General features: G+C 38.8%; 2 protein-coding genes and 1 long non-coding RNA gene across 3 annotated transcripts in view; 1 reads left to right on the forward strand and 2 right to left on the reverse strand.

The window, feature by feature from the left end:
* Nucleotides 1-146: 146 nt before the first annotated feature.
* Nucleotides 147-7537, reverse strand: LOC103055394 (uncharacterized). Its single transcript, XR_456503.4, has 3 exons — nucleotides 6901-7537; nucleotides 5602-5738; nucleotides 147-2273 (listed from the first exon to the last, which is right to left on the reverse strand). It is a non-coding gene; the product is annotated as an uncharacterized LOC103055394 (long non-coding RNA).
* Nucleotides 7537-22780, forward strand: CASP6 (caspase 6). The gene is made up of 8 exons (XM_007437389.4): nucleotides 7537-7666; nucleotides 13891-13932; nucleotides 14895-14943; nucleotides 16619-16771; nucleotides 18352-18428; nucleotides 19813-19988; nucleotides 20517-20676; nucleotides 21884-22780. Exons 1-8 carry the CDS (start codon nucleotides 7624-7626, stop codon nucleotides 22117-22119), a joined length of 936 nt encoding a protein of 311 aa, XP_007437451.1. The 5' UTR covers nucleotides 7537-7623; the 3' UTR covers nucleotides 22120-22780.
* A 414-nt stretch (nucleotides 22781-23194) lies between these two features.
* Nucleotides 23195-24055, reverse strand: part of MCUB (mitochondrial calcium uniporter dominant negative subunit beta) — a 39332-nt gene continuing 38471 nt past the window's right edge. Inside the window, exon 8 of the mRNA XM_025172689.2 lies at nucleotides 23195-23575. Coding sequence (XP_025028457.2) covers nucleotides 23498-23575 — 78 coding nt within the window. The 3' untranslated portion in view covers nucleotides 23195-23497. The remainder of the gene's footprint in view (nucleotides 23576-24055) is intronic.

The raw sequence follows: 24055 nt of genomic DNA on the forward strand, positions 1-24055 counted from the left end.
GGAATTAAAAGCAAAGAAGCATCTTTTGCTAAAAGAGAATGTCCAGCAAAAAGCCAACAGTCATTCAAAAGACTGTCTTCACTTTGAACTGGTGATTTGTGCATTCAGTAGTAATAATAGTTCAGTGGCAGTTTAAAATATTTGTGTGTGTAAAGTGTGGTTAAGGTATGGTTGGGCTGACTGCCGGTTTTGCTTCTGTACCTCAAGCTTCTGCTGACATAGGAAGGTTAGTTAAAGAAACTGGGAATGCTTTAGCAGCTAGGAATCTTCTAAAAGTTATAAGGTGCAAATATCAGAGCTCCTAGATGCATTTCCTGAGCATGCATGAACTTTTGCACCCACTCTAACCACATCCTCTGAACGATTTGGGGCAAGCTAGATTGCAAAGCCTTTTATGGAAAACCCCCAGGAGCAGATGAGAACTAGAAACTTGACTATTGATTTGTGCTGCTTAAGTTAATGTTTTGACAACCTTGGAAGGCGGGCACACGGGTGTGTGTGTGTGTCCCTCCTCCTAGATGCTTCCTGATGACAAAAAGGTATAAAAGCTGTTGTAAACTGTTCTGGGTGTGGCTATTCTCTGTCTTTTCTCTGCCAGCTGGACAGAGAGTGGTTCACCCTGCTTTTCTTCTGGCCAGAAATAAAAGCTGTATTTGCTTTGGAAAAACCTCTGTCTGGAGTCTCATTGGAAATTATAGAATCCAGGCTAGCGGATCTTCCAAGTGCATTTGTGATTGTCCAAAGCCGCATGTAGCTTTCTGTGATTATAACAAAAGTAGTAACGTTTACAGATAATTTCTTTAGCCTCAATTTTAGCCCGCCTTTCTCCTTTAGTTCCATAGCAAAATCTGTGAGATTGGTCAGCCTAGAGCAGCGTTTCTCAAACTTGCCAACTTTAAGACCGGTGGACTGGGGAATTCTGGGAGTTGAAGTCCACCCATCTTAAAGTTGCCAAGTTTGAGAAACGCTGGCCTAGAGGATCCCAAATCACAAAGATTTCTGCCCAAGCAGGAATCGATTCATATTCTTACATCTTTATTAAATCTAATTTATAAAGTGTTACGCTATAAACTATAAAGTAGTTATGCTAATCAATACAGCACACTTTACACTATATTGTATAAAAATTAATATCTGTTTGGGTTTTGTGAAGTTTAAGAAGTAGTGGTGTTCATGGAACAAAAGGATATATTAAGCCAGTGGCTTGTAAGCTTCCTTTCTCCATGAGACGCTTCCTTGATCACTAGGAAATTCTAAAAACACTTGCAAAACTTTTGCAGAATGATTTTGAGATAAAAATTCAGAAGTGTCTTTTCAACTTTGTTGTTGTGCCGTATAAACTGAATATATACGCTTCATCATATGATTGTGGTTGTATTTAAAATCAGCAGTAGTGATCTTTGGTAGATACGTAATCATTCAGGGAAGCTTTCCTTAAACACAATTTTAAAAGTTCTAGCTCAGTACATTCCACTGTTTTTCAGGTGTCTCCAAATCAGAATCCCCTCCAATTAACTTGGAAATCTGTAGTTGCATATTAATTATAACTGCACTGACGTGAACATATTTGCAGAGTACAGGGAGTCCTTGCTTAATGACCACAATAGGGACCAGAAAATTCATTGTTAAGCAGGGCAGTTGTTAAGTGAGTCGCACCCCATTTTATGGCCTGTTTTGCAGTGGTCATTAAGCAAATCATCATTGCTGTTAAGCGAATCACATGGTCATTAAGCAAATCACATGGTTCTCCATTGATTTTGCTTGCCGGAAGCCGGTTGGGAAGGTTGCAAATGACGATCATGTGACCCCAGGACACTGCAACCGTCGTTGAGTGCCAACTGGTTGCCAAGCACCTGGAATATGATCACTTGACCATGGGGGTGCTGCAATGGTTGTAAATGTGAGGACCAGTTATAAATCCCTTTGTTCAGCACCATTGTAACTTTGAGTGGTCACTAAACAAATAATTACGTGAGGACTACCTGTATTTCTGATACAGTTCAGGCAGATGAAATGGACACATAGCAAAAGCACTTTCATGTGGGAGTAGTTTTATAGATTACACAAGGACAGTTGACAAAAGACATTTTGATGGGGTTAACACGCACATTTAAAAAAAAATCCAGATTTTTAAATACGTAATTGCCATAGAATCTGAACAGCATTTTGTCTTGCCACCAGCTTGCCTCGCAAAATGACTCAAAGCCAGGAATTTATATGGATTATCTTGATGTAGGTCCAAAGTACAGTACAAACGATCTGGGAGGTACAAGCTGAGAGAGAGAGAGAGAGAGAAGAAAAGAGTAAAGGAGACTTTCTCTAATGTTTTTAAAAAATACAGCAACTTAAAGAGGAAAGGTCTTCAACTGAGATAATCTAGAAGGAGAGTGAACTTGCAATTCTATGTTCAAATCCTGTGCTGCCTTATTTTTTGTTATTTATGTGGCTTCTCTGGGCATATTGACCTACATACACATCTAAACAACTGGGAAAATACAGGGTGTATAGTTCAGATAATTGGATCTTCTCAAATGTTAAATAAATAAAGCATGGCAAGAGATTGTTTTTACATGAAAAAATTAACCATATAGCAACAGGGATCTTCCCTAATGTTTGTAACGTGTCAGAACTTTGTTCTAAATTACAGAAACAAAGGACTAATACTTGTGCAACTTTAGAAATGACTTGCGTGTGTGTGTGTGTGTGTGCACACACTTCAAGTCAGTTTTGACTCCTGGTGACTGCCTGGACTGCAGTTTTCTTGGCAAGAGTTCAGAAGTGGCTTGCCATTGCCTGCTTCCTAGGGCTGAGAGGAAGTGACTAGCCCAAGGTCACCTAGTTGAATTCGTGCTTAAGGTGGGACTAGAGCTCACAGTCTCCTGGTTTCTATCCTAGTGCCTTAACCACTATACCAAACTGGCTCTCAGAAATGACATTATGAGCATTATTTAGTAGAAACGAGGAAATTTCTAGGCTGTGAAAATTGGCTTGTAAGTGTAAGCATCATACTAACTTTAATTTTAGGCACTGGCTGGTAATTTTTAATAGTAGGTAAGTGGTTATACTTCCATATTTAGAGTGGCTTCCTTATTTCTTTGTATCATCTGTAGATGGAGAATAAGTTCTACAAAAATTAAGAACATATGCATTAAGTTATATGGGTTGATTGTTTCCTTGGCCCTATAGTTTTTATTTGATTTTACAGAGCTGACACAGCTATGACTTAGAGATAAAAGATCTCAAATCCCATGAAGATGTTAACTTTTAGACTTTAAGAGAAAAAAGGCAATTTATACAAGTGGAATTTATTCTTGTCGCCATGGAATTCATCAAATTCAGCAATGTTATTAAATGGAAATATTATCTTACCTGATACAGAGTTCTAGAAACTACTAAAGCTTTCCCACAATTTTCTGCATAGGAATTATCTGACCATAACTTTTGGAATGTCTAAACTATGTCAGAAACACCCCCACCCTATGTTTTAGTTGTGGAGTTATTTTGTTTGTTTGTTTGTTTTTCCCCAGTAGCCCTTAAATTGGAAAGTTTTCTGTATACCCATGGTCTTACTAATAATATATTTTGACAGAATGATAAGATAGAAACAAATAAGCACATAAAATATTGTCCACAATAATGAAAATGCTTTTCAGAATGTCAAGTATGTATTAATAAATTGCATTGCTCTTATCATAAAGACTTCATCATGCAATATATAGGAATGGACTATGAGACTAATATAAAATGGGCATAAGGTAGAACAAGATATATTTTATGGAAGCAGTTACAGTTTAGATAATGAACTCATACCTCCAGTTACTCAACATGACATTCTTCATGTGTTGTGAGCAGAAAAATAACCATTGGGGCAGATACTCTCTGCACTGCATTCACAGAATTCAACAAGATTATCAAACAATCACAGTTTTTAAATATTCAGTCTACAGGGTAGCTATCTAAGCAGCAACCATATTGCCTAATTTTGTGGTTTTACAGGCAGATTAAACTTTAACCCAAGGACGTAACTTGGGTAGTAGTCTAATATTGTAACTTACAAAACCTATTGAAAACTAAAGCATTTAAATAGGTTTGGTGTGGTTAATTGGCTGTGCAACACAGAAGTTATAAAATCTTAGATGCACAGGACATGGGACAAGGTAAAATAATGGAAATGGGTGTACTCTAAAAGTCACAGGCAAGCACTTGAGACAGGACTATTTCCATGAGCTGGAAAACAGTTTAAATGTGTATAATTTAAATTTGCAAACCATGATTTGTCAACCTTAGGCAGGATTTGCTAAACATGATGAGTTAATACATGGTTGTCTTGTTAATGGTTCAGTATGTTGAGTTAGTGAAGCCTGTTAGATTAATTTATGGTTTGGTGTATTGTGCAAGCGTAGGCAGTTAGGTTAATTTGGTTAACTGGGTTATCGTATTGTGCAAATAGCTTCATAATCCCACTTCTTAGTGAATCTCAGGAAATGTAGGGATGGAATGAGTCAGTTACGCCTGCATGCCACACAGTCTTCCTTGATGCAATTTGTTATCTAATGAGTATGATACAAAGTTAACTGCAAATATGCAGATTGATGAGAGCCAGGCTGGTGTAGTGGTTAAGGTACTAGGCTAGAAACTGGGAGACCATGGGAGAAAACCAGCTGGGTAACCCTGAGCCAGTCACTCTCTCTCAGCCTTAGGAAACAGGCAATGGCAAATCATTTCTGAAATCTTGCCAAGAAAATTGCAGGGATTTGTCCAGGCAGTTGCCAGGGGTCAATGCTGACTTGAAGGCACCAAAAAAAAAAAAAAAGTAAATTGATACTACACAAATAGTAGCAAACCCTATGGCCTTAATTAAATATATAGATACTATTATATAATCCAAAATTAAAAAGACTTCTGCCAAGGCTTAGCTATTTACAATGGATATTTCCAAATGGATGACTCTTGACATTATCAGTCAAAAGATATGCATCTATCCTTCCTTAATTTTTTTCTATGATTAATTTTGTTTTAGAGGAGAAAATGGATAAAAATCTTTTAAAAAATAACCCCATATGGGCCCTACCTCAGCACAGAATGTAGGACTTAAGGCAAAGTGAATACCCAATCAATGTCTTATCTATAAGCAGCCATTCTAGTTATGGGGGACCTCCATGTTCAGAGACATTAGGAATCCTGATGGGTTTTGTAATGGCAAAACTTGCCTCTCCACCTTCAAATACAGCCTCCCCCACTGTTTCATGCAAGTGCTTGAGCATTCTACAGGTTGACCTTTTCACTATGGCTCATATTGGGCAGAATCCCATGTTGTGTGAACAGAAATCCATTCCCACAATTGGACTTCCCTGTCTTCTTCTCATTCTCCACTTGATCACATTCCCTCCAAGGGATGGAAGATCTGTAGCAGATACAAGAATGTGTGGGGGATTGCTGGGAAGAGATGGCATTGCCTTGTCTATTCTGTCAACAGAAAGCATTTTTGCTGATGGAAGCATACAACTGAAACCCCACACCATCTAGTTAATTTTGGCAGATCTTCATATGAAAGTTCGAAATATCTCTACCTCATTATAAAAGGTTGAGGACAATACAAACCTGTTCAATGTATTGATTTGCTTCTTGGGTTCTTTGTGACCACTAGCTGAAGAATTGTAGATAAATCTTTCATCTGTCCAGTAAAACAACTCATATGTTCATCATCTGAGACCTTTTCTAGGATCTCCAGTTCACTGCTAAAAAACAGATTTCCATGAACAATATGGAAAGTAAAGTCTTCTCCCAGATTCCTGGCAGCTGCATTTGAACACATCTATATTTGTATTTGATGCACAGCTACGGAGAATTGGAGAACTGCAGCACTCTGGAGTTACCAAGTAACAGCATTGTCAGTTAGTTTCAGAACTTGGAACATTATATGAACTCTGAATATTGTACATTTATTGAATACATGTGATTTGCACACTTCTTCCTTTGTACGCCAACTTTTTTACCGGGCCACTTGGAGAACAGATGTCAAGTTTGAGTATATTATAGCAAAACAAACCCTGAAATAAATTGATGCTAATGTTATTCTTTTTTCTTTCTATACTGCCCCTTCTTCCAAAATAGCCCCAAACTGTTTATAATTTTAAAAACCCATCATAATAAATCCAATAGATCTTAAAACTAATATATGTAAATAAAATAGGGCTTTAAAAAAAAAAGTAATAAAAGTCAGTCTAAAGGCTAAAATAGAGTGCTATTCTACAAATACTTGATTGAACAGGCATGTCATTATGATGGGCTAAATGGGGAGGGCACCAGTAGGGGAATCTACTTCCAGGGGGAGAGAATTCCACTATTGCGGTTGCCTCTGAGAAGGCTCTACTCCTGGCCACTATGTACCACCCAGTAGAATTTTTCATTATTATTAGATTTTTATCTGACTTAAAAAAAAAAAAATTGGTCAACTCAGGGCAGTGAATATACTTAATACTTCTGCCTCCTATTTTCTCCATAACAACCACCCTGGGACATGGGTTAGACTGAGAGAGAGTGACTGGCCCAAAGTCACCCAGCCAGCTTACAATTACAATTATTACAATTACACTAAGGGGTGGACAATAACCGAAGTTGAGTGAACAGATTGAACGGTATTCATAGCTCACAGAATGTAAGCACTGGAAAGGACTTATAGATCAGCGTTTGTCAACCTTGGCCGCTTGAAGATGTGTGGACTTCAACTCCCAGAATTCCCCAGCCAGCATGGCTGGCTGGGGAATTCTGGGAGTTGAAGTCCACACATCTTCAAGCGGCCAAGGTTGACAAACGCTGTTATAGACCACCAAGTCCAGCCCCCAGCACAGGAATCCACTGGGAGAGATATTTTAAAGGCAGCTGCCCGCTCAACGTTACCAAACACCGGCAGAATTCCTAGCTTGAAGAAAGGAAGACTTTCCCTCTTCCATTTCATCTCAGAAAGGTTGGCTGACGAAAGGATGGTTCACCGCCGTGGATATCAAGAAAAAGGACTTCCAAAATCCGTGTTAGATCAGTATGCCTAATAAGCCAGGTCAAGCTCACAGAACGGCGCGCAAATCCGGAACGCTGCTTCAGTTTATCAGCTGCTTTAGAAAAGAGCAGCGAGGAATTATGGAAAGCGCTCGCTCACTCGCTCGCTCTTTGGTGACCTTGAGTTGGTGTCCTCAGGTGGATTCTCTTCCCCTTCAGGCTACTCCAGCTTCCTTTGCTTATTGTACGAAATGGCAACGCGGGTTTGCTGGTCATCCGCAAGCCTCCGGCCCCCACCCCGCTTCTCTCATGTCTGCGAAGCCGGAGCGGAGCGCTGAGCCTGCCCGCGGAGGACCGAGACAAGCCCTGACGGGTCTCCCGCCTCTGCAGAGAGCCGAGCGCGCCGTCCGAGCCCGGCCCGGCCCGCCTAGTCTTGCTAAGAGCTAGCGGAGAGAGGGGAGGAGGAGAAGAGGGCGGGCGGCGGAGGGTGTCTGGCTTCCTTCCAGGCAGCCGGAGGAGGAGAGGAGGAGGAGGAGGAGGAGGAGGAGACCGGCGACTGTGATAGCAACAGCCCCGGGGAGGGCGGGGGAGACTCTCTGCAGCCACCTTGGGGCGTGAAGCCCAGCCATGGCGAGCTCCAAGCGGCCGAAAAACGACACGAATCCCTCAGGTAGGCGCAGAAAGGGGGCTGCAGGCCCCTCTCCAGGTGAACAAAAGGGACGGGGCGCTTCGGGGCGGGAAGGCTGATCTTCGGCCTGACCTTGGTAGAGATGAGGGGCTCCCCCTCGCTCCGGCTCTGCCCCTAAGACTGGAAGGCCTGCGGCGACGGACGGATGCCCGCAGACACGCGGGAGCTGGCTGCTTTTCGGCTAAAACAGCGTCCCAGGCAAAGGGTGTGGGAAGACGGAGCCCATCCCAAGGCTTCTGAGCACGTACAGACTGTTTTTCTTTCAGGGAGGCAGCAGGGGCCCGCAGTGGCTGAGTTCACACCACGCTTAACCCGTTGACTGAACTAGCCCGTTTTTGGGATTGCACAAATCTCTGAATCCTACCCTATCTGGTCTGGTTGGGTTGCGTTTGCCCACGTGCCACGCCACACAACCCCCCCTACCGAAGCTGAAATGAATGAATTGCTCGTCGGGCCAAGGCAGCTGCGAGGCCTTTCCTGACTTGGTTCGGTGTCTTGTGCGAAGACAGCCGCGAAGACAGCTTTAGAAAAGGTTGGGATGAAGGGAGCCATAGTTTCAAGCACCAGCTGTAGCTGGTGGGCGCGTCTGTACAGCGAAATGCGGGAGAAAGTGGGAAAGACAAACAACCTAGTCCTTGGGGGCCGACATGCTCCATCTTTGCTTTGGAACAAAGGATCCAGATCTGCGATCTCAAAGGCAGCCGTGAGCAGCTCTTGCTTCTTCTCCTCCCTCTGGCTGTCCTCCAGCTTTCCCGTGTTAAAGGCCTGCAGCTCCTCCTGGCTTCCCGCCCGAGCGCCCGCGGCGGCTTTTCTGGCAGGCCGCCTTCGCTTTGTTCTCGTTCCTCTTCCTGCCTCTCGTTCGTTCCGCGAGAGCGCGGCTGCCGCGTCGCAGCGTTTAGTGCTCGGCCCGGAGCTGCATGGCTGGCACCTTGTCGTTCCCCGAGGACAGGGAGCGGAGGAGCGGAGTCCTTGGTGCTTTCTGAGCCTGGTGGTTTAATTGTAGATCTTTCATTACCCGACTCGGTAACGCCATCAGTGCTAGTGAGTGTGGGGTTTGCTCCCTGTTTGCATACAGTAGCTTGCCCTGCCAATGTTGGTGGGGGTGTGATTTTCTCCTTGGTAGTTCCTTGATTAGGGTATTGTTTTCTGCTTGATTGTTTGTCTGGTGTTAATCCCGGCTTATCTCTGGGGAGCGGCGTGTTTGTTAATGGGTACTTGGTCCGAAGAGATCACTCAAGTAACTTCCTGTTCAGACTGTATATGAGGCACCAGTGCACGCACACCCACCCCCCACTTATTTTAGTTCAGACATTAAGTGCTGTAATTTGATTGCAGTGCCAACACAATCATCTCAATAGTAGCAGAAAGCAGTTGCCTCTTTTACAGGAGCACAGATTCGCATCAACTGTTGGCACTAAAAAAGCACACCTACACCATACTGGCAGGTAATAAAACCAGTGTAACAAGTGCAAAATTGGTAATTATATTTCTGTATGGTGTTCATGCAGAGTATTGGTCTAGATTGTGGTATCCACCCATTTCATATTCTCATGAAACATCAGTGTTATCAGGGTGCTTTGAAACTTTGCCCTTTTCTGTGTCAGGATCAAAACCATGAGCAGCAGCCACAGGTTGTGTGTGTGTGTCTGTGTGTGAATAAATGGAGGGGGGATGAGTAACTGTCCCAAAACCTTGAGCCAGCTCTGGCTTCAGTTTCTTTACTATTCAGTCTTCATTCATGCTGCTGTAACACAGTTCTCTGATCCTGGAATAGGAATGGATATTTCCAAAATATTGCATTGCAACGACAAATACACATCTCTTTTGTATCTGCTAAACAGGGAGCAAACTCCCCTTGAGTTTGTGACAGAAAAAGAATCAAAGCCATCCAAGACCCCACACCTTAATGGACTCATTGATAAATGAGGGGTATAGTATACATATCCAGTTTCCAAGATTCTGTAAACTAACCCCATTTTCCTTCCAATAAACCTGGATTAGCCACATCTACACAGGTGCTTTGCTGTGTTCTTGTCCTCTCCTTGAGTCAGCAGGAATTATACTGCCCTAAATCATGCTGCCTCCACAGTGGACCCTTATTGTGCTCCAGAAACAGGGCTGTGCTACTGTCCATACAGCTGTCACGTGCAACTTTCTAAGGTTGTGATTGGTGGTTCCCTCAGCTGAAATTTCAGCCCCACCCAACATCCACCATGTAAACAACCTCTTCCAGTTGCCATGCTTAACACTCTGATAACTCCATGGACTGCCATTTTTTTTTTCTGCCATACCATCAACCAATTGAACTTAAAAACAAACTTCTAACTATGGGTCAACCAGTCGACTGTTTGACCTATTGCCTTCTATATGGCAGGAAAGGCTTAGTGGTTTTTTTTGTATCTCTTGGCTGCTCTCTAGTAGTTGTTCAGATTTGTGCAAGCCATTGGATAAATTAGAGTTTGAGAAAGAGATTTAGCTGCAGAGATTGTTCTGGAAGATAGGAACACAGGTAGTCCTCATTTAACAACCTCTTGTTCAGCGACCATTCAAAGTTACAATGGTGCTGAATGAAGAGACTTGCAACCAGTCCTCATAGTTGTGGCTATTGCAGTGTCTCCACAATCATGATTGAGATTCAGGTGCTTGGCAACTGGCTCACAGTTATGATGGTGATTGCCATTTGTGACCTTCTCTGCCAGATTCTGACAGACAAAGCCAGTGGGGATGCCAGCAGGAGGTTGCAAATGGCGATCATGTGACCTTCTCTGCCAGATTCTGACAGACAAAGCCAGTGGGGATGCCAGCAGGAGGTTGCAAATGGCGATCATGTGATGTCGCACCTAACAATCACGCAGGATTCAACCAGATGGCAACCAGAACTGCTGCAACTGCCATCGTAAGTCAGTGCAGTCACATAGCATTGAGCTTTATGACTGCGTTGCTTAGCAACAGAGTTGGGGATCCCAATTACTGTCATTAAGGGAGGACTACTTATATTACATGAGAAGAGAAAGGGCTCCAGGAGGCTACAAGAGATTAGTCTTTTCAGTTACACAGTTTAAGCCAGAGATGCAGAAGGCTAGTCAGTTTCAGAGCTTTAAATTCTCTGGGTGGGCCAACTGAACCTCCCATTTAGTGAAGAAAAAGAGTGGCGTAGGAAGCCAGTTCCAGTTTCCCTCACAGCCAAAGGAGGAAAACAGGTCAGGGACTGAATGGAAGCAGGTGGTCCCACAGAAAATAAGCAGAACCAGTTAGAGCCACAAGTTTGGCATGGAGTTTTTTCAGGTTAGTTCTCCCATGTGCAACAGTACATTCTACATTGTCTGTGTGCAGAATTTGGAGGTGAGATAAGACGGAAATTCCACTACTAGAGCAGATCACCTAAAGCCATCCTTGAGCTGCTTCATCTGTGGATGAACAATTGGTTAGGAGCAGTTGAATGTGGAAATGTCCTCTGAAAACAGTTAGTGGGTCATCCTCATCGTGGGCAAGGAACCTGTGTTGATTTGCTGTACATGCAAATCTACTTTTCTTGGTTGTAAGGGTTGTAAGGTTGTTTACATCTGATAAATAAGGGCTACGGTACACACATCCAAGATTTTGTAATCTAATACTTTTTCCTTGCAAGAACTATTATTGACAATACTTCGTGAGAATCCAGCTTTCTTGGTGGTGGGCTATGTTAGGGGCTTGGCAGCCATTTACATTCAGGGCATACTTGTTCCTTATTTTAGCACTATATCAAAATGCCTCTTGCTCATTCATTCTTCATTTCCTTTATGAACAAGAATTTGCTTTTGAAATTTCTTTCAAACTTGAAGAGAATTTCTGCGAGTGAAGTATGAAGTTCTTGTACTTATTTAGTTAGAGGATGACTGAAGGGTCAATGTGAGTGTTCTGTCTTTAACTGCACAACCAACATTACAGCAATCTGCAGCCCCCCTGGCTTCTTGTGTTTCCATTATTTCTGAAAGACAAAGATAAGGTAAAAATGAGATGCATGAATTCCTCCAACAGTGAGCTATTTTTTTTCCAGCTTGGGAAATGTAGGCAGCCAGGGAGGCAGCAGAATGATTTTTAGAAAATGTGTAAAGAAACACTACCACTGCATTGGCAACTCTAGCAAAAAAAGCAGCTCAAAGACACCAAGAGAAATTTTAAGGAAATTCTCAAGTGCCCTGGAAATAACAGAAAAGTGCAAGTTTCTTTTTCAGGGCAAAGAAACTTTGGAAAACATGTAACTCGTATTTTGGCACAGAGTTATCTTACTTGTTTTCAGAACTGGCAAGATAGATGCAAATTTGGCATTAGGTTATAGGAAAATTATAATGGTTGATCCTCATACTGTATCTGGAAACAGAGTCTAGCTGTTAATATCAAAACTGCTGCTACCTTCTTGTTGGTTGAAAATAGGAAGTGAAACAGTTTGGCTGTCTTCGTAGGGATAGAGATGGGAATAATTAAAAATGTTGTGCCAGGTAACAAAAGGCAGTAAATGCTCATTTACACCAAGTTACTACTTAAAGGAAAATTGGTTCAAAACATTCTACGGATGATATACAACTCCATCAATACTATCTAAGATAGACAAATCATAGATTAATAAATGTTGGAAATGCCATGAAACAGAAGGAATATTTTATCACATGTGGTGGACATGTAAAAAAAATCCAAAAGTACTGGAAAGATATACATAGTACAATGCAGAAATTTTGGAATTTAAATTTGAAATGAAACCACAACTTTTTTTTAAATTAGGTATAATCTCAGAAAAAAATCAACAAGGAATATAATTTAATGAGATACAAGTTTACAGCAGCAGGAATAAACTTTGCTCAACCCTGGAAAAAAGATACAATTCTGACAATATCTGATTGGAAACTTAAACTTGGAGAATATGCAACAATGGCAAAATAGCAGTATATATATATACACAATAGAAATTTAACCAAATTTAAGAAAGAATGGTTCCTACACATAGAATACATCATGCAGTGTGACAAATATAATCACACTCACTCACCTCGGCTTCTAAGGGGGCTTAAATGTTTACAATATTGTAATTTAGCAGTTGTACAAAAAGGGAAAGTAAGAAACCCAATAGTTCTTTTTCTTTTTTTCTTTTTAAAATTATTTTTGATACTTTTGTTAAATTTGTATTGCAACTACAAAACGGAGATTTTAACACTGAAGTAATCAGCTCAAGATCTAAACTTTTATTGTATAACAAATACTTTGATGCAATCTAAGCAGTTTCTTTTTTTTCCCTAATTTTACACTTAACTTTGAATGGAAAAGTCAAATAATGTTATGCTTGTAATATCAACATCCTAAATTGTAATTAATATTGATAGAATCTTTCTCTTTTCTTTATTTCAATATTCAAAATTAGGTAAATAATAGAATGCCAATAATTTTAATTAATATTGCATGAATATCATTGTATCAAAACAATATAATTGTCAAGATTTACAACAATATAAGATTTAGAACAATACATTTACAACACATATTACAATAATTTAAGACAGCCAGTTTGGTGTAGTGGTTAAGGCATCAGGCTAGAAACCAGGAGACCCTGAGTTCTATTCCTGCCTTAGGCACAAAGCAGCTGGGTGACCTTGGGCCAGTCACTTTCTCTCAGCCCTAGGAAGGAGGTAACGGCAAACCACTTCTGAAAAACCTTGTCAAGAAAACTGCAGGGACTAGTCCAGCAGTTGCCAGGAATCAACACTGACTCGGAGGAATGAAAAGGAAAAAAAAAGGAATAGAAAAAAAACCCCAGCAGTAACTGCTAAAATAGGTAGGAGGTCATTGTTATACTAATGATTTACTGTAACTTGCCACAGGTTTTTAGTTCTGATCTGAAATACTGTGATTTGTGTTCACAATTAGGAATAAAATAATAAACCCAGTAATGTGGAAGAATGTATAAAAGCAGCAGTCCTGCTTTTTTTCCTTGTCAATCTTCTTAAAAACATTTAGGACTCTGTAAAAACCTTTGAAGAAAAAGTTCAGGCTTTAAATGATTAACTTGTATTTAAAAACTTGTTTGCTGATTATTGTAGTATGTTGCAATATGATTCAGTAATGAAATATGTGTATTACTGTGAATATTGGCTTGAATCCTGATCTTTTTTTCTTTTGCAATTGGTCTTGAACATGGTTTGTAAGAGAGATATTCATTGTGTTGCTTTCTACTGTAGAAGAAATCCATGTGGACAACAAGAACATATTACCATGCAAGGGTAAGGTACCCAGCATTTTTTTTCAAAATATAATTGACACTTAAACTTTTCTAAATGGCAACATAATAGGGAAGCAAAAGCAAGAGGTTGAAACCCTCCCAAGAATATGTGGAATGTTTATGTTTACATTACATGGTCATCTCAGTGATTCTCTGAATTTACTAACTGAAGTGGTGCAGCAGCATACAAAGGTTAGCATCTGGGAAGACTGGATTGGTTGACCATTGGCCATGTTTTTGGCCCTCCCAGATGCTACAAGAGAGACTTGGTAAGCTGTTACTTCTCTCCCAAATTTCTGCTTTCAAATAATTAAAAGTCCACATTGGCACAATTTTGGTTGGCACCACCACAGCCAGAATTGTGGGGGCATGCTTATAAGTGTCCCATTTCTGCCCCTTTTTTACCTCCCATGTGATTGTGGGAAAATAAAAATCAAAAGGCAGGAGAGATAGGCCTCTATGGGTCTCTTTTTTTGCAGGACCTCTTTCTCTGCCTTTGCTTTAATAATTGACATTGGGAGGGATTGTTAACATTCAAAGAAGTTAACATACCATACAGGAATTAGTGGACTAGAAGGGTGATTAGTTTAATCTCAGACAAGGCTATTTGGGGTCCAGTGTAGTTTCTGTGGATTAATTGGGTCAGTTGGGTGGATTTTGGAATTGTGGAAGGACTGCAACTTTTGTTCCTCACTATGTAAAACTAGATTGCTTGCTTTAAAGAAAAATAAGCACATCATCTCTTAATTTGTGTCTTTTCTTATGTTTTAATCACTTATGTTCCTTATTTTATGGATTTCCTTAAAATATTTTCACCTAAGAAAATATGCTTTTGCACTGAAAGCAGGCTCTTTAAAGTATATTTCAAAAATAAGATAAAAGTAATCATCACCTATACTTGCACATTTTTAAGTATATAGAATTAAATTATTTTGATTTATTTATGTTTGAATTATTTTCTAGTTACAGATGAGCAGCGAAACTTCACTGAAACAGATGCCATTGGTGAAAGGTAATCTTTTCTGAGTCAGGTTTTTTTGCAGTTCATGTTTTTTCTTATAACCATTACAGTTATTTGTTGGATCTTGTATGGCTGTACTCCAAGAAGCTTACAATGAAAACATAACTATTTTAGGAGCAGTTGAACAGTTAGATAATTGATTTTGTAACCAAATCAAATTTATTTTAAAATTACAGTTATCCATAGGTGTTACACCTTTTTTTCATTGGACATAAGCACTAATCGTTTTGCTGTTTTAAGACACTTTAAGGCTAGGATCCTTGTAGTGTGGTTTACATATTAAATACAACAGAAGAATAAACCAATAAATACCAGTGAGCAATGAACAACCCAGAGAAAATTGAAATTGCACATAATTCAATAAAAATAATGATAAAAAACCAGGTAAGTCTTCAGAAGACCATAATGTTTCCAAGTAAGGACGGGGAAGGAGACAATATGAGATACTGGTTAAGGTATTGGACCAGGATCACAGAGACCAACATTCAAATCTACCCTTAACCATGGAAACTCGGTGGATGACTTTAGGCTAGACACTCGCTCATCCCAGCCTAGCTTTCACGGTGGTTGTTGTGGGATAACATGATGGGAAATCCAATGTATGCTCCCTTGAGCTCTTGAAAGAAAAGCAGGATAGGAGGTAAAAATAAAATAAAATGGAGTGTCTGTGTGACTTGTTTAATGTCTATGTGACAAATTCATATGTATTGGAAAGAATGCTGTCATTTTTCCTCTGTACAAAAACTAAAGGGGTATGGAATTGAAAGTTAATGGTGAAAAACTAGAGTGAATAGTTGAATTTGTGTATCATATGTTTGTTGAAGTTGGAGAAAAGATGAAGATATTTGCAGATAGAAATAGTAGAAAGTGGATGGTATGTAGTCAGTGGCAAGGCATTAATGTTTGTTGGAAGAGGTAAAAATGGTTGCGTTTAAAGGCATATTTCTGCCTACTTTCTCATGTTGGGAGAGTAAGTTGAATGCGGTGGAAATGGAGTCCTTAAAATGTGTGTGATGGAAGAGAAGGTAGGGTCAAGAAAATATGGGTGGTGAATGAATGTGGACAGAGTACAAAATGAGCGAGCCTTATGAAAGTACATTGTGATTATTTGATCTCATGGAGAGAATGAACCAGAATCAAATCACAAAACAAATATATGAAGGAAGTCATGAAGAGGAAGACTAAGAAACCAGATCCTGAAAAAGAGGCAGTTGGGAAGTTTAATGAGCAAAAGGCTATATGTGAAACAGTGTATGAGCATGGTGGAAGCAAGGATGGTTCCCAAGGATAGAAAGGTATGGAAAGGTATAGTGAATGGTGCTGATGTAACCTAGTTTTAGCTGTAGTATTTTTTATTTTCTTCTCTTATGTCTTTAATTTCTTTGGCTTAATATTTCTTATGCCTTTTTGTATTCTGTATAATGCTGCTTATCCTAAATGGGAATAGTATGATGGGTATGCATGTACTATAGAGGTAGGTACAGACAGTAATGGTAAAGGATATCCTTCATGTAAATCAAATCAAATTATTTAAGACTTTTTAGTAAGATTTATACTAACTGTACAGTTCTTTGAATCCTAGTCACTGACTTGTTTAAACATACAGATGTGTTTATATGAATGAGAAAGACCTGAGTTTGTTAACTGAGATACATTATTTTTGTAGGATCAGCCAGCTCTTCGATCCATCTGTGGAATACAAAATGAACCACAAGAGAAGAGGACTTGCTTTGATCTTCAATCATGAGAGGTTTTTCTGGCACTTAAAGTTACCAGACAGACGTGGCACCCTTGCTGACCGAGATAATCTGAAACGCAGGTGAAGGAATCTTTGTTCTTCATTGCGTTTTCTTTTACACTGAAGGAAGAAAAATCCAATGACATTTCAAAAAGTACTTGCGTTTTTATAAAAATAGAAGTGTCAAAGGAAATGGTACTCCATGAGTGCTGAGATCCCCAGGATATAGGTAAAGCATTTTGAATGTTCTGCAACAGAAGTGACTTTAATATAGATGAGGATCTAATGGCAGTTTTTTTGGCTGATTTGCAGTAGATTTCTGACTCTCAGTTATTCAATAAATTAAGTTCCATTCCTTCAATGACCAACAAAGTAACTCCTATTGCTTCAATTATATTTACCCAAATGAAAGGCAATCCTAAATTTAAGCTGGCATTCTCCACAAAGCAAGATCAGACAGAAAAGCCTCATCTGTATCCTTTACTACAACGTTTCTCAACTATGGTAACTTTAAAATGTGTGGGCTTCCACACCCAGAATTCCCCAGCCAGCATGCTATCAGAAGAATTCTGGGAGTTGAAATCCACCCATTTTAAAGTTATCACCATTAAGAAATACTGCTTTACTATAACCTCTGCAGTTATAGACAACCCTTTCATTCATTCATTCACAATGTGGGGGAAGGTTTTCAGGTAAATGAAGAATGTTTGGAGAAACCAAAAATGGAACAACTTTGAGCTCAGTTCAGTTCTTCTACTCATGATGAATCTTTTGTTCAGAAAGCCTTATTTGGAAGCATATTTCTTTTTGTGTCAGGTTAGGGTTTGGTTCAAAGTTTTCATCTGCAGAATCAGCCCCATGCTCACATGTCTGACACAAACTGGCTGTGCTTTTTTTACTTGGAATCCTACCCAGGCTTATAAGACTATATTACAGAAATTGAAAATGGCCCATGGAATACACCCAACTTGCCTTTCTGTGGCTTCACATTCCAGGGATCATGGGGCATGGGAGGGAGAATGGGGCAGAAACAATATGTCTTTATGATAAAGAATGGTTTTTGGAATGTAGTGTTACTAGAAAACAGTGAAGGGATCTCAGGGCTTCCTCAAACATATCACTGATCTACAGTATCATATGCTGATGCTAAATATCTATATGTAAGCTATTTATGTTAGAACAATGTGAAGAGTTACCATGATTAGCTGTGCTATTCAGTATTCATTGTATAATTTATAAATATCTAAATGATCTGGGCACAGATTATCTGAAAGATCACATGTCTTTATTCCTGGCCAAATGTTTATGACCTCACAGGCTGAGATAAGGCAGGTGGATAAGGCAGTGAAAGAAACTACTTGTAGAATCCTTTTCTAAAGATATTTGTCTAATGCTAACGGTATTAACTAATGTCAAGCAGTAAAGACATTACACGAAAAGTTTTGTGTTTTTGTGTTTTTTAAGGTTACAGATAGAATATTACGGATAAGTATTGTATCTGTTATTAGTATGGTTACATGGATTTTAGTTACATTTATATTTTAATTTTGAAATCCAGTCTGAATTCTGTGGACTGAAAGGGTAGATTCTTCTTTTTTCTGAAGTACTCGTATCATACATGAACATGATTCTAGAGTGAAATATTGTTCTGTTTAAAATAGCTTGACTGAACTTGGATTTGAAGTGAAATGCTTTGATGACCTTAGAGCAGAAGAAGTGTTGCAGAACATTTATAATGGTAGGTAAAGCAAGTGTGTTTCCTGTAGGTGCTTGGCTAGTGGTTATACTTTATTGGTAAAATTCTTAATATAAATGTTGCTAGCAAAGAAAATAATTCTGGTTAGTGAAGATTTAATTGATTAAGCTGTGGAAAAGTCAACCAGACAGAAAGATCTGTATGCCTTCTTCATGTCCCCCCTACCCCAGCCCTGGGCCTGTTAAGCTATTCATATTCCTCATATCAGGGTTATTATTAACTGCTGGGTTGTATATTTGTGCTGATAAACTGAAGTTGTCTCTCAACATTTTAAAATTTTCTTTTGTTTCTACATTTTAATGGTTTTCATTTTTAAAACTAAAATTTAATAAAAATAATTTTAATTTTAATTTAATTTTAATTAATTCATTAATTAATTGAATTAATCTTAATTTAATTTTAAGAGCCAGTTTGGTCTAGTGGTTAGGGTACCAGGCTAGAAAGCAGGAGACGGTGAGTTCTAGTCCCACCTTAGGCATGAAAGCTGGCTGGGTGACTTTGGGCCAGTCACTCTCTCTCAGCCCAACTTACTTCACAGGGCTGTTGTGGGGAAAATAGGAGGAGGAAGGAGTATTAGGTATGTTTGCCACCTTGAGTTATTTATAAAAACAAAAAAGAGCAGGATAAAAAATCTAAAAATGAAAAGTAGCATTTATTAGGGATATGCAAAACTCACCAGTTGAGGAACAGAATGTTGTGAAGAATTCAAGAGCATTCTGTTCTCCTTCCAAATCATGCTGAACATTCTCCAGATTATGCTATTCTAGCTGTTCAGTGGTTTATGGAGGTAAATTCTCTAAACTGGAAATGATTTGAGCTGTCTCAGGCATGTCATTCCAGATGAAGCAGGCCTGTTTTGGGGCTGGATTACCCTTGATCACCATTTTCAGTTCAGAGAATTTGCTTCTGGAAACTGCCTGTGGAGCAACAAGGTCCGGAGGAGATTCAGTACGTTTTGTTCTTTGTAAGGTTCCATTCCCAAATTGATGAGTTTTGTACATCCCTAATTTTTAAGAAATAAGGTGGAAAATAAGCTTTAAGATGTCTTTGCTGTCACTGCCCTGCTACACAAAATGGAGGAGCAGCAGCACAGGAGGCTGTAAGGTCTAAAAAGCAAGCAGTTGTGGCATCTTATAAGATAGTTTTAAAGATGCAGTGGGCACCAGGGAGTAATGGAGTGCAAATTGTGTTTTAAATTTCTAAATCCAGCTCAAAATAAAATTGTTTCGCATGTGGGAGAAGTGGAATGGTTTGATTAATTTATGTCCAAAGCAAGCCAAGGGAAGTTCACACCTCACTACTTTAATAGCCACCGATATAAAAGTAATTTCTGCATGTAGATAAATGGTAACATCATTTTTTGTAGTGTCCACAGGTCAACATGAAGATGCAGATTGCTTTGTGTGTGTTTTCCTGAGCCATGGAGAAGATAATCACGTTTATGCCTATGATGCTAAAATAAACATACAAATGCTGACCAATATGTTCAGAGGTGACAAGTGCCCTAGCCTAATAGGGAAGCCAAAAATATTCATAATTCAGGTGAGTTCTTGAATCTACAGCTCTGTTTATAATATGGGATTAAAATTGATCTTATTGAAAGAGAGGAATTAGACCACTGTATATTAAGGGCAACACTTTTAAATGCAGAAGATACAAAAATGAAGTGATAACATTTGGGACATTTAGCCAAAACATGATATACTTTGGTATGCCTACACACGTGTAACCTAACTTATATGAGGATTTATGACCAAAGTTTGTAGAGAATTTGTATCTGCAATTGCCAATTTGTAGTGGGAGAATAGTGGATGGGTGGAAGAAATGCCAGAATTACCTTAGATTCTGCTTGTGTTTAAGGGTCCTTGTGTAAGAATAGGCTTCACCTTTAAAAAAAAAAATTAAAAGCATTATTACTTTGGTGTTTGCAGCAATGCATAATTAAAAGGCATTTATATGTTCAGTCATCTAAGTGAAGAACTTTTCTGGATCTACAATGGAACGCTGGGATTTATCAGTGACTAAAGATGCAGAATTTCATTTCCAACAGCATTTTATCCCTAATTTTAGGCATGCAGAGGAGACAAGCATGATGATCCAGTCGATGCTTATGATACTGTGGATAGCACTACAGAAGACCCACTAATCAATGAAACCAAAGTTGATGCTGCTGCAGTTTACACCTTACCTGCTGGTGCTGACTTCCTCATGTGTTATTCTGTGGCCGAAGGTAAACATCAGTGTTATCTTAGAACAGTGTTGTCCAAACTTGGCCACTTGAAGATGAGTGGACTTCAACTCCAGAATTCCCCAGCCAGCCATGCTGGCTGTGGAATTCTGGGAGTTGAAGTCCACTCATCTTCAAGTGGCCAAGTTTGGACAACACTGTCCTAGAAGAAAAACATTTATCCTCACCATAAAATTACTAACAGTTTTCTAAAGGAAGTTGCTTTAATGTAACGTTTATTGGTTATGCATACTATACGTTGAATAGATACTGACAATCAAGTCTTCATGTATTTTCTAAAGGCCAAAAAAGCTAATAAAAAACAAATGAAAGAGGTGGCTCCTACATGAAACTAATCAATAAATACTGTGGCAGGTAGCAACTGGCCCTGCAAAAATCAGTGAGGCACTTATCTTTTATTGTATAAACCACATCTGGCACCTCTTTTCCACCAGCTATCCATAGTTTCACCATAGCAGAGCATAGATTAACTAGCCCTGCCTATATAGAAACCTACAGGAAAGCAATCTTTAGGTATAGCTGTAATGTAAATATTACCATGCAATATGAAGACCCAACTTCCTAAGACTTCCTTGTTGCAGATGCTTGCACTGAGTGCGAACAGATTACAAGGTTATTTGGTACATGCTATATTTATGTATGCATTTAGATAACAAATTCCTGAGAGACCTAGGATTGTACACCAAAACAGGCTGAAACAGGATTGCTAGTTTGTGGCTTGGTGTGCTCAAATGAACATGGCTACGGTAGAGATTCTCCATCTCTCAGTCTTTTTTAACCTAGGAGAATGACATCAGGAAGACTTTCTCATATGGCCATTAATCAGTTTCCCTGCTCAGCTCAACAAAGGCCACCATTAAGATAATGAGACTAGAAGCAATGTCTATTAGTAAAATATAGCAGAACTGAATCAGCTAGTATATATAAACAGATAGTTAATAAAAGAGTTAGATGATTTGGAGACAGATAAAATCTTCTCTCAAATTATTTTTGCCAAGCAAAGGTACTACAAATGTGTTAATAAAAATTCTAGAATACTGGCAAGTAAATTGAAAAAAGCTAAGGAAAAAATTCAAACTTTTTTTCAGCAATTATCTTTTGGTTACTTATGAACAGTGAATATAGGTAAAAAACTAAAGCTAATTTCTTGATACAGTAATATAATCCTTTTCCCCCCCTCTCCCAATAGGTTACTATTCTCATCGGGAGACTATAAATGGTTCTTGGTATATTCAAGATCTGTGTGAGATGATACGAAAGCATGGCGCTTCCCTGGAATTCACAGAATTACTGATGCTTGTTAACAGGAAGGTGGCTCATCGCAGGGTGGATGTGTGCAAAGATATTCAAGCTATAGGAAAAAAACAGATCCCTTGCTTTGCATCAATGTTAACCAAAAAACTGCATTTCCGCCCCAGATCATAGTAGCATGGTGGAGTACTGACCATTTTTGGGCGTGGAGGTCATGGGTGGTGGTGGTGGGCTCTGCAGACTCAAACCAAAACATATGGTACTCTTGAAATAGTTTGCAGCTTAAAATTTTTATACATTTACTTGAAAATATGCCCCATTAAACTCAGTGAGACTTGGTTCTGAGTAGACATATAGAATTGCACTGTTAATTTAAAGTATATGTTTAATTGGTATATAGTCTTGTTAGTTTTCCTGAAATGAGATCTCCAGGAGATGAATTAAAATTGTTACAAACTCATATACAGACCCATGCAGTAAAATCACAACCAACAACGGCAGCTTTTTGTAATGCTGTTAATATAAATAGGAAGTTTCAGAACTTAAAAGAATTAACTAAATGGCAAAGAGAAATTCAAATTTTACTTTAAAAATTGGAAAAAAAAAACTTCTGTGAAGTTTAACATCTCAGGCAGAAATACTTTTATACAGCCTTTGAAATTGTTAGATGTTCTGCTATCCTCAGGGAGTTTTAAAAATAAGGTCAGCATTGACATTGGGGTAATAAAGGAACAGTTAATCAACAGCTAGCTGTCTTTAGCTTTATATTCCATAATGGATATTATAATGGATATTTTGTATTAAGATTGGTAAATTTTTTATACTTTTGTTTCTACACGTATACTGTCTTGTGAGAATCATTTTCTTAATCTGTTTGTACCTCATGAAGTGTTCTCCTCCCACACTTAACATTCTGGAAACACGAATCATGCAGCCTTCATTGAAATTGTGACTCTAGTTAGTTGCAGCAGCTCCTGAAAGCCTGTGGAGTTACTGCAACTTGACTGACTCAGACATTGCACTATTTTCCATGCAAACAAGCCTTAGCTAGTACTTTGATCTGTGTGGATGATGTCAAAGAAGGTTAATTTGTGCCTGAGAAACCTTGCTGTCATAAATCTGTCAGGGCCTGTGTACATGTTACATATGTAACTCACTACAACGTTGAGATAGTTTGTGCATGTGTATATTATAAGGAACATTTTTTTTTTCTTAACATCCTAAACAGAACACTCAGAAGACATCCAAAACTAGTATCTGTTTTTATTTAGTTCATTATGAAAATTACATTCAAATATAAGCACCCCAGAATAAAATAATCCTTTAAAAACATTGTTTTGTTTAATTAAGAATGGATTGGCTATCCAAGATTAAGATGGATTAGCTGCTTGTTCTTTCTAAACTCGAATATTGCAGAGAAATAATATATACAAAATGTATGATTTTGTTTTTTTTCAGTAAAATCTTGTACATTCAGCTTTAATATAGTGGGTCAAAATGTCCAGTTTCTAATTTTTTTGAGGCAACTCAACAGGCTAAAGCTTAAACAGAATTAATCTTTGTCATTGATTTCTTGCACTGGAAGTCGTAGTTGTAAGGGGTTCCTCAGTCGTTTCAAGGATTCTTCCACCTGACAGTGTAAAAGAAAAAAAAGTTGATGAGTTCATGGTTTAAACAGTTGTAAATGGCTTCCACAAATCAAGCTCTACACTGTTCAATCATATATTTTGATAACCAGGGCACCCTATTAACTTGAATGTCCATCTCTCTTTTGTATAGAATTAAATGTGACTCAATTAGACTTAGCTTTTAAAATTAGGAAGCTGATTTAGCTAGCAGGCAGCAAGACACTCTGAAATAAACTTTGTATACATTCTGTTTTATATCCATGGATGCTGAACCTACTTAGCCAGGGTACAATAAATTATTGACTAAATGACTAACATAGGAAAGAATCAGCTTAACTGTAATCAACTGCAAACGTTGAATTGGATTTGCAATATGCAATATGTTAGTTATACATAATTATGGACTAACTTTGCAGGATCTGGACATAGTCCTGCAGTATATTTCAAGATACTTAAAAGAGTGAAGAAGAGATGGTAACAGA

This window comes from Python bivittatus, unplaced genomic scaffold (assembly GCF_059951505.1).
Source record: "Python bivittatus isolate LINGU-HERP-01145 unplaced genomic scaffold, Pbiv_v1 ctg000070_np1212, whole genome shotgun sequence".
Classification (NCBI taxonomy): domain Eukaryota; kingdom Metazoa; phylum Chordata; class Lepidosauria; order Squamata; family Pythonidae; genus Python; species Python bivittatus.